Genomic DNA, 10,515 nt, shown 5'->3' on the forward strand with positions numbered 1-10,515 from the left:
GGTCTCTTACCGCCGGCACCTTTATCGTTCTTCTGTTTCCCACTCAGGAGCTAGTGTCTGGGGTTGAACCCACCACTCTTGCTCTAAACCTTTGATAGGAAACAGGAGCACGAACCGCTTCAGCAGTGAGGGAACACTTAACAACATGGAGCTAGGAAGACAAGGCTTTAAAACCCTTCTTCAGAAAACCTACAAGTGACATCATGGAGGGTTTGACAGTTCTTCTTCTACTGTCTAGGAACCATATAAGCCTGTTATTGTTGTTGATTTCTCTTTCTACCAACAAAGGTACATAAAAATCATTATAGTACAGTGTAAAATCAACCAGGCCGACCCCCAGGACCCTGAACATGAAGAAGCAGTACTAGGTGATGGAAGGATCATTTTATTCATACAATAAACTCACATACAAACAAACTCTTTACCATGACAGAAACCTGACAGTCCAGTAGTGACGTCATGGCTGGAACAGGATGTTGTGCAACACTTAGGGGGCTGTTCCAGTTATCAAGAGTTATTAATAATTTCATTCAACAATTATTAATAATTCATAAAGTAGACTATTTATCAAATTGATTCATCAAAATGATCTTAATCCTAATCGGGGCACCACCTGGATTTCCAGGAATAATTCTAACTTTAACAGCAGGAATCAGTCTCAGAAATAGATATTATTCTGCAGAGTAGTAAATCTTACTATTATCACTACAGAATAACGGTTGAAGACGTTACAGTTCGGCTCTAGCTCTGTCAAACAGCCATGTGACCAGAATTTGTATAAAACACAAACAAATTCTCATTAAAATCAATCAGCATTTATTCACATCCAGGTGTCAAACAGATGGAAAAGCGACACCATTGAATAAATCCTGATGGCACACTAGACATAAAACACTAATTATCAAAACAACAATAATAAAGATAAAAATGAAACGTTAAAGGAGCATGAGGCAGGATTTATTAAAAAAATTCCTTTACGTTTTAAGTTTTCTAGTAATAATGTCAAAAGTCTACTTTTATCCTGTCAGTGAGCGTCGTGATTCCTGCCATGTCTGTCTGCTGCTGTTGCAAACCTGTTCATTGTTTTCCTTGTTTTTGTTCTGTGTCAAATTAATGACGGTAAAGATTGTGTGTGAGATGAATTCAACCTACTGCAAAGTAAATCTACCTAAGGGTATTAATAAAGTTAACTTGAACTTGATAACGGCAGCTTCCACCTTTAAAGGACCGGAAGAGGAAGAAGTTTCCAAGGAATCATTCAGAACAGTTTCACCAACGTGTGATTCATGTGTTCTGATGGAAACAGAAACAGACATGTACAGACTCAACTATCTGTCCAACAGAGACAGTTTCTCTGACAGGAGGAGACTCTGGAGACTGAACTCAACACAGATTCACTGAAGAACCAGACCAGAGCCAGAACCCAGGATAGAGAGGTTCAGTGAAGGTGGTGTTGAAGGTGTGGAGGTGGATCGGTCTGTCAGAGGAGACGCTGTAGAAGGACAGAGTTCCAGCAGGAACGTCCACGTACACTGCTACTCTGTCAGAGACTGAGGAAGAGGAGGAGGAGGAAGGTGTTATTCTGTTTTTGTGAAGGACATGGTACCGACCACCATCATAACAGTCCAGCTTCCAGGAATGATGGTTCCCTCCAAACAAACAGTCTTTAGAGGTTCCTTTCCTGCTGATTCTCCTGTAACTCACTGATACAGAAACTCTTCCGCTCCTCTGGACCTCCCAGTAACAGCGACCCGTCAGAACTTCTCTACACAGCAGCTGGTACCTGGACTCAAACCTGTCTGGATGATCAGGATATGACTGAACCTCATTCACATGTGTCATCTTCCTGTTGTTGTTAGACAGTTTGATCTTGTTGTGGACTGTGTTTGTGTCGATGGTGAGTTGACAGGAATCTGATGGAGAGAACAAACAAGCAGCTGCAGTTATTATTGATCTGTCATTGATCACTGATGGACTCATGAATGAGTGATGTGTCAGTGTGAAGATTGTTGAACGTGTGAATTAAATAAAAACACTTACACTTCCTCAGACCTCCTGGTGTCAACCATCGTTGTCCAGCAGGCTCCACCCTGGAAGGAGGAGGAGGGTCAGACCAGCTCAGTCTCTCTCAGCAAACATGGACATTACATGGCTCTGACACACGGATGAAGGAACACTTGGACAGATGCATTTGAATGCAGTATCTCTGAAGTCTGTCCTGTGGTCGTCACCTTCCAGCACAGTTTCACCAAATTCTTCTCATCTGATTTCATCTCTGCTGAATTAACAGCAGGAGGAGACCATGTCATGGATGAGTGAAGGTGCAGCTGTTATTGTGCTGTGATGGGTCTGAAAACCACCCTGCTGTGGTTCTGGGATGTTTATTGGGTCAAGAACAGCTCAGAGTTGGGAAGTGCATCTATAAGCTCTGCTGCAACACCAGATGAGCTGCAGCAGCTCCGTCTGCTCAAACATATCTGCTCAAAGCCAGAGAAACACAAAGATGATGTCCACAACACCATGAAGAGTCCAGCACACTGATGTCCTTCTGTCTTCCTACCTGAGAGTGTCCAGTCTCCAGCAAGGATCCTCCAGTCTAGACAGAAGCTTCCCTGCTGACTCCCCTGGATGGTTGTAGCTCAGGTCCAGCTCTCTCATGTGGGAGGGGTTGGAGGTCAGAGCTGAGACCAGAGAAGAACTTCCTTCCTCTGAGATCAGACAGCCTGACAGCCTGCAGACACACAACACAACACACATGCAGAGACTCTGAGAGAACTGCTCTGAGACTAAAGCTGACTCTGTCCTCGTGTTCACCTGATGATGGCGCTGAAGGAAAAGTCAGAGGAGCAGCAGAAACACATCAACAATCCTTCAATATCAACCACAGTTGTAACGGTCACCAGTGGAACACTTGGTGGATTCTGACCTGAGAGACTCCAGGTGACAGTGTGGACTCTCCAGTCCAGGACACAGCTTCTTCAGTCCAGAATCCTGCAGGTCGTTGTTGCTCAGATCCAGTTCTGTCAGACTGGAGGACTGAGAGCTGAGAACTGAGGACAGAAGTGGACAGATGTTCCCTGAGAGGTTACATCCACTCAACCTGACAAGAGAGCGTTACAAGAACAATAAGCCTTTTAATTTTTGTTGTTGAAGCAACATATCTCTTTTTTCTTTTTGTTTTTAAATGCTGATTTAATGAAGACTTACAGAACTTTCTTGGAGGCTTTGACCACCGGCAGCAGCCTCCGTAGAGCCTCCTCTGAAGCTGAGAACTTCTTCAGGTCAAACACCTCCAGATCTTCTGATGACAGTAAGATGAAGGCCAGAGCCGACCACTGAGCAGGAGACAGATACTCTGTGGAGAGACGTCCTGACCTCAGGGACTCTTGGACCTGCTCCACCAGATAACCAGCGTTCAGTTCATTCAGACAGTGGAACAGGTTGATGCCTCTCTCTGCAGACAGATCCTCACTGATCTTCTTCTTGATGTATTTAACTGTTTCCTGATTATTCTGTGATCTTCTTTGTTTTGGTTCCAGCAGACCTCGTAGGAGGTTCTGATTGGTCTCCAGTGAAAGACCCAGGAGGAAGCGCAGGAACAAGTCCAGGTGTCCGTTGGGACTCTGTAAGGTCTTGTCCACAGCACTCTGATAGAGGTCAGTCTCTGTGTTTCTCTCTTCCTCCAGCAGGTTGACTCCAGACTTGATGAAGGTCAGATGGACATGAAGAGCAGCCAGAAACTCCTGGACACTCAGATGGATGAAGCAGAAGACATGGCCCAGGTAAAGGCTGCTCTCTTCTCTAAAGATCTGTGTGATCTGTGAGTACACTGAAGCCTCTCTGACATAGATGCCACACTCTCTCAGGTCTGGTTCATAGAAGATCAGGTTTCCTTTCTGCAGCTGCTCAAAAGCCAGTTTTCCCAGAGACTCCACCATCTTCCTGCTCTCTGGACTCCAGTGTGGATCTGTCTCAGCTCCTCCGTCATACTTGACCTTCTTCAGTTTGGCCTGGACCACCAGGAAGTGGATGTACATCTCCGTCAGGGTCTTGGGCAGCTCTCCCCCGTCTCTCGTTTCTCTTTTCAGGACGTTCTCCAGGACTGTAGCAGTGATCCAGCACAAGAGTGGGATGTGGCACATGATGTGGAGGCTCCGTGATGTCTTGACGTGGGAGATGATCCTGCTGGTCTTCTCCTCATCTCTGAACCTCTTCCTGAAGTATTCCTCCTTCTGTGGGTCCGTGAACCCTCTGACCTCCGTCACCATGGAGACACACTCAGGAGGGATCTGATTGGCTGCTGCGGGTCGTGTGGTGATCCAAAGACGAGCAGAAGGAAGCAGGTTCCCCCTGATGAGGTTTGTCAGCAGCACGTCCACTGAGGTGGACTCTGTAACATCAGTCAGGACCTCATTGTTGTGGAAGTCCAGAGGAAGTCGACTCTCATTCAAACCGTCAAAGATGAACACGACCTGGAACTCTTCAAAGTTGCAGATTCCTTTGGTTTCAGAGAAGAATCCATGAACTAGTTCCACCAAGCTGAACTTTTTCTCTCTCAGCACATTCAGCTGTCTGAAGGTGAATGGAAGCAGGAACTGGATGTCCTGGTTGGTTCTGCCTTCAGCCCAGTCCAGACTGAACTTCTGTGTTAGGACTGTTTTCCCGATGCCGGCCACTCCCTTCGTCATCACCGTTCTGATTGGTTCATCTGTTCCAGGCGGGGGTTTAAAGATGTCTTCCTGTCTGATGGATGTTTCTGCTCTGTCTGGTTTCCTGGAAGCTGCTTCAATCTGTCTGACTTCATGTTCTTTATTGACCTCTCCGGTCCCTCCCTCTGTGATGTAGAGCTCCGTGTAGATCTGCTCCAGAAGGGTTTTCTTTCCTGCTTTAAGGATCCCCTCAAACACATGCTGGTGCTTCTTCTGCAGCTTAGACTTTAACGTACCTTAATGAAAGGACGTAAAGACCGAGATTTAGTGTTTTATAAAGTTCACTCAACAACTTAATTCTAAAAACAATCGGGATCTACCCAAATAACATACGAACATCCCTGACAGCTCTGCAGCTCCGTCAGCATTTGATTAACATACAGTGGATTCAATTCAATTCAATTTTATTTATATAGCGTCTAATACAACAGATGTTGTCTCTAGACGCTTTCCAGAGATCCAGAACATGAACATAAACATAAACCCCGAGCAATTATTACATAAACAATGGCAGGTAAAAACTCCCATAGTGGGAGAAAAACCTTTCGAGACGTGGTCTCTCCTGCTGATTCCTGTCAGCACTCGTGCAGCTGCATTCTGGATCAGCTGGAGCCTATTCAGCAAATTACTTGTACATCCTGCTAATAACACATTACAGTAATCTAGTCTAGAAGATACAAACGCATGAACTAGTTTTTCTGCATCACTCTGTGAGAGGATTTTCCTAATTTTTTCAATATTACGGAGATGGAAAAATGCTATTTTACAAATCTGATTAACATATGGTTTAAACGACAAATCCCGATCGAAAACAACACCAAGGTTGCACAGGAAGCCATCGCAACACCATCAAATCCCTTCCTAAGATGCTCTGGACCAAGAATGATAACCTCTGTTTTATCTGAATTTAGAAGCAAGAAATTTCTGGACATCCAGTCCTTGATGTCCCTAAGACATGCCTGAAGTTTAACTAATGGTTCTGTTTCTTCTGGCTTCATAGACAAATAGAGCAGCGTATCATCAGCATAACAATGAAAGTGTATGCTGTGATTCTGGATTGTACTTCCCAATTGGCCCTAGCACTGAACCCTGCGGAACACCATAACAGACCCTTGACTGTTCTGAAGAAACCTCATGTACATGAACAAACTGGAACCTGACAGATAGATATGATTTAAACCAACGTAGAGCTGTCCCTTTAATCCCAACAACATGCTCTAACCCAGGGGTCACCAACCCTGGTCCTCGAGGGCCGGTGTCCCTGCAGGTTTTAGATGTTTCCCTGCTTCATTGCACCATGATACAAGTGACTGTGTCATTAACAGAATTGTGCAGCCCTGGATGACAAGCTGGTGACGATGATTCATTAGAATCAGGTGTGTTAAAGGAGGGAAACATCTAAAACATGCAGGACACCGGCCCTCGAGGACCAGGGTTGGTGACCCCTGCTCTAACCTGTGCAGTAAAATGCCATGATCTGCAGTGTCAAAAGCAGCACTGAGGTCCAGTAGAACCAGTAGTCCAGTAGATGTGTTTAGAGTCCAAAATCGTGGAGATCAAGTGAGGGAAGAAAGTGGGAGATGGTTTGGACACATAAAGAGAAGGAATGGTAAATACACGAGTAGATAGATGCTGGAGACTGAGCTGGTGGGCTGGAAACAAGCGACTATTCCCTTGTCTTCCCAGAGAAAAAGACCTTCTCCACTCCAAATAGGTTTTACTAATTTTTCGCACTTCTGTACAACTTTTTATGTGAAAAGGAAAAGAAAAGCAAATAAAGATTTGTCTGGTTCTCAACCCAAGTAGTTGGAGAAACCGACCGACCGGCCTGGAGCTCTCTGTAAAGTTTCTCTATAGGAGATAGTAAAGGAGTAAAATGGGAAGGACGTCAGGCTCCAACTGTTGAAAAGAACCATCATTTCAGAACGACGTAAACTCACCTGCGGCAGATAGACCGGCAGACACATTCAGCTCAGAGGAAAGTGAAGGATTTATGGTTTGAAGATGATTGATCATTTTATTGCAGACTTCCTCTTCCTTTTGCATCACAATGTTGACAAGGCAGCTGGCCTTATTTACTCTGGTGTGGTTTTCCTCCAGTATCGACTTCTTGTCCCGGTCATCCAAGACACCGTCACTTAAGAGGGCCTCCAAGAGCTCCGTCAGGATTTGTTTAGACACTTTCTTTACAAAGTCACTCATCATCATGGCAACATTTATCTCTATGAGAAGAAAAACAAACAAAAACTTTATTAAGACTTGTCCTTTTAAGGATGTGAGTCGGCAAGGATTGAGACATATTCCAACATTTATTTAGAACCACATGTGTAAATTGAACATGATTCCCTTTAAGTTGCCTTTTGACGTTGAATCTGACAAGGCATTGTTACAGTTCGGTTGTTTTTATAATGAAGCTGTAAAGCTAATTTCCTCAATTTGACCATGAAAAATGTTTGAGAACAAATGTGGACAGTTCACACTGATTATGTGTTTTCCTTTCTTTGTCAAACTGTCGTCAGTGTTCCTGTCTGTCCTTATCGTCCAAAGGTGCACATACAGCCGTGAGTTTCTGCTTGGCATAGGCGAACCAACCAGGCTAGCAGCTAACCCATACAAGCCAGCGATTCCAACCATTGTTTTGGCCAACGTACACTCCTTGGACAACAAATGACACTACGTCAGACTACAAACTGGACCGGCTGGGACTCAGCACCTCGCTGTGCAACTGGCTCCTGGACTACCTGATTAGGAGACCACAGGCCGTACGGGTCGCCAGCAACACACCCAGCACCGTCACTGTGAACACGGGGGCGCCCAAAGGATGTGTTTTCAGCCCCTTCGTCTTCACCCTGCTGACCCATGACTGCACAGTGAGATACAACTCCAACCTCCTCATCAAGTTTGGAGATGACACGACTGTGGTGGGTCTCATCAGCAACGGGGACGAGACGGACTACAGGAGTGAGATTAACCACCATGTGGACCAGACGTACCACAGGAGTGAGGTTAGCCACCATGTAGACCAGACTACAGGAGTGAGGTTAGCCACCATGTGGACCAAACGGACTACAGGAGTGAGGTTAGCCACCATGTGGACCAGACTACAGGAGTGAGGTTAGCCACCATGTGTTGCATACACAACAATCTCTCTGAATGTGGACATAAGAGATTGTTGTGGACTTCAGGAGCGCTCACTCCCAGCATGCTCTTGTTTATATCAATGGTGCAGCACCAAGTTCCTGGGTGTGCACGTCACCTCTCCTGGGACACCAACCCGGCATGACTGGCCAAGAAGGCTCAAGAGCGCCTCTACTTCCTACTGAAACTGAGGAAAGCCAGAGCCCCATCAGGAGCAGCTTCTACAGAGTCTCCATTGAGAGCATCCTGACGGGAGGGAAACAGATCCATTTCACAGTTTTTGTGAAGTAAATCAATGCGATTGACTGGGACCATTTACCTGTTGCACCAGCTGGAGAGACTGGATCAGGAACAGGCACAGGTTTTTCTGTTGGAGGTCAATGAAACAAGTTATCATCAGTTATTGTTTAAACAGGATAAATTATTCATAGTAAGATGGTTTTTGTGTGTTTCCTTCTCTACAACAGACCTTTATCACTTTTTAACTTCTTTAAAACTGTCTCGGCCACCTCTCTGGTCTTTGAGGAGAATCTCTGCATCATCAGATCTACTGTGTCCAATCTGTCCGCATGCTCCAGACGACAAAGTGGGATCGGTTTGAAACCATCCTTTGATTGATCTGCATTCACGAGGTACCACTGGAATTCCTTCAGCCCCCTGGAGTCCAAATTCTCCAAAGTGCCCTTCAACCACCTCTTTACCTCCTTTAAAGAAAGAAATTATCATAAATGTATCTCAAAACAACCAGAAAACATCCAGTTGACAAGTTTCACGGTGGACCAAGCCCGAAAACAACAACACAGAACTAACTCCAATGTAGTTACCTCCCTAACTACGGTGAACGAGGGAAAACTAGGATCCGCTACCGCAGCTATCCCTAGTCAGACTTTAAGACTGGCTACAGGCCAGATTAGCCTGCAGCCTTCAACCACCTTCCTCCACATAACGTGGACGTGTTCCAGGAGGTTTCCAGGAGGTTTGCAAGAGGTTTCCAGGAGGTTTCCAGTCCTGCTCCTTCTACCTGTTTGCATAAACCCTGTCGGTGACTTCAGAGTGTTTGTCCGGTTCTAACTCTACAGACTCCGAGACTGCCTCACTTCTGGAGCCTCTGCTGGTCAAATTAGGAATTTCAAAAGTTGGCCCTTCTGCGTTAGCATCAGTTTAACAAGACGATCTGACGGGTCTGTTGGAATGAGGATGTATACGTTGTCTGTAACATTGTTTTCTCTGAAAGAGAGAGATCTCTGCTTCCATCAGCCGACGAAGATGAAGAACAAGGAACTCTTGAGTTTCTCATTCAGGAACAAAGGAGGTTGTGATTTAAGACTGGGAGCAGTTTGACTTACAATATCTTTGTCAATCCCGGAGGTCATCACTTCCCTGAAGTCATTCTGGTAATCTGACGTCACATCGTCACGTGTTAGAAGCTGACTGCTGCAGAAATGGAGAGAAAAGAGGATTGGTCTGCAGATGCTTGACTGTGATTAGTTGACAGATCCAAGTAACAGCTTCTGAAGTCTTGTTGTGAAGCGATAACACTCTATGTACAGACAGCTGCTTCAGTCATCCACTCGTGCGTCAGTCAAGGTTTGTGTTATTCACCTTGAACTCTGCATCACAGTCGATCTCTGCTGCACCTTAATTGCTTTATTTACGTTCTGTCTCTGCCTCTGTTTGTTTTCTGAACAAATTGTTACAAACTTCCTAAGTGGATTATTTTTGAATAATTAACTATTTTGTGAGCCTCATATTTCATGCATCATTTGCATCTCTGCCAACGCTGCAGCGATCCGCAGTTTGTTTGTTTGTGTGTTGTTCTGGGTGACGACTTACTTGTAATCAGAGGAAGGACCTTGTTCAGGGTTGGGATAAGGAGCAGATCCAGGCTCAAACTCGGGTCCAGGTCCTGGTCCTGGTTCAGGTTCAGGTTCTGGTCCAGGTCCAGGTCCTGGTCCTGGGCCAGGTCCTGGTTCAGTTTCTGGTCCTGGTCCAGGTCCAGGTTCTGGTGCAGGTGCAGGTCCAGGTCCTGGTCCTGCTGCACATACAGGTTCAGATTCTGGAGAGTCGGCTCTCTTGCTGCTGGAAAACACAAACGACGAGCACATGAATTAATGAGTCTTTAATAACTGAACCAGCACTCTCTTTGTGGCACAACATACATGGTGCCCCGTGTGAGGGTTTAATATACCAGCTTCGTGTGAAATCTGTGTAAAATAAATAAATAAATTAATGAAAAATATTAATTTTGAAAATAAAAAACGTAATAATTATCGAAGGACAATTATTAATGACTCTTTAATAACTGAACCAGCACTCTCTTTGTGGCACGACATGATTAAAGTGAAAATTAAAAGTTTAGAAAGCTCAGTCACACACAAGCTTTCCTTCACTCACATCTGCAGAAGAAAAATACTTCACAAATACTTGAATGAATGAATGAATGAATGAATGAATGAATGAATGAATGAATGAATGAATGAATGAATGAATGAATGAATGAATGAATGAATCTATTTCGAACATGTATATAAAATATAAAAATAAACAATAACATCTTCATATCCACATAGGTTCGAAAAATGAGTAGAAAGAATTTTACACTTTTCCCTACTTCCAACCCCTTTATAACACTATGAATTGACATTATTGCTATTATCATATCTACACA

The 10,515-nt window shown here is 44.6% G+C and overlaps 1 protein-coding gene across 1 annotated transcript in view; it reads right to left on the reverse strand.

Moving 5' to 3' along the window:
* Nucleotides 1–378: 378 nt before the first annotated feature.
* Nucleotides 379–10,515, reverse strand: part of LOC133425408 (NACHT, LRR and PYD domains-containing protein 3-like) — a 14,078-nt gene continuing 3,941 nt past the window's right edge. The window contains exons 4-13 of the mRNA XM_061716257.1: nucleotides 9,681–9,926; nucleotides 9,194–9,281; nucleotides 8,317–8,551; nucleotides 8,167–8,214; nucleotides 6,650–6,931; nucleotides 3,208–4,945; nucleotides 2,927–3,100; nucleotides 2,561–2,731; nucleotides 2,041–2,090; nucleotides 379–1,913 (exon numbers count right to left, since the gene is read on the reverse strand). Coding sequence (XP_061572241.1) covers nucleotides 1,384–1,913; nucleotides 2,041–2,090; nucleotides 2,561–2,731; nucleotides 2,927–3,100; nucleotides 3,208–4,945; nucleotides 6,650–6,931; nucleotides 8,167–8,214; nucleotides 8,317–8,551; nucleotides 9,194–9,281; nucleotides 9,681–9,926 — 3,562 coding nt within the window. The 3' untranslated portion in view covers nucleotides 379–1,383. The remainder of the gene's footprint in view (nucleotides 1,914–2,040; nucleotides 2,091–2,560; nucleotides 2,732–2,926; nucleotides 3,101–3,207; nucleotides 4,946–6,649; nucleotides 6,932–8,166; nucleotides 8,215–8,316; nucleotides 8,552–9,193; nucleotides 9,282–9,680; nucleotides 9,927–10,515) is intronic.

This window comes from Cololabis saira, chromosome 24 (assembly GCF_033807715.1).
Source record: "Cololabis saira isolate AMF1-May2022 chromosome 24, fColSai1.1, whole genome shotgun sequence".
In the NCBI taxonomy this organism is placed as follows: domain Eukaryota; kingdom Metazoa; phylum Chordata; class Actinopteri; order Beloniformes; family Belonidae; genus Cololabis; species Cololabis saira.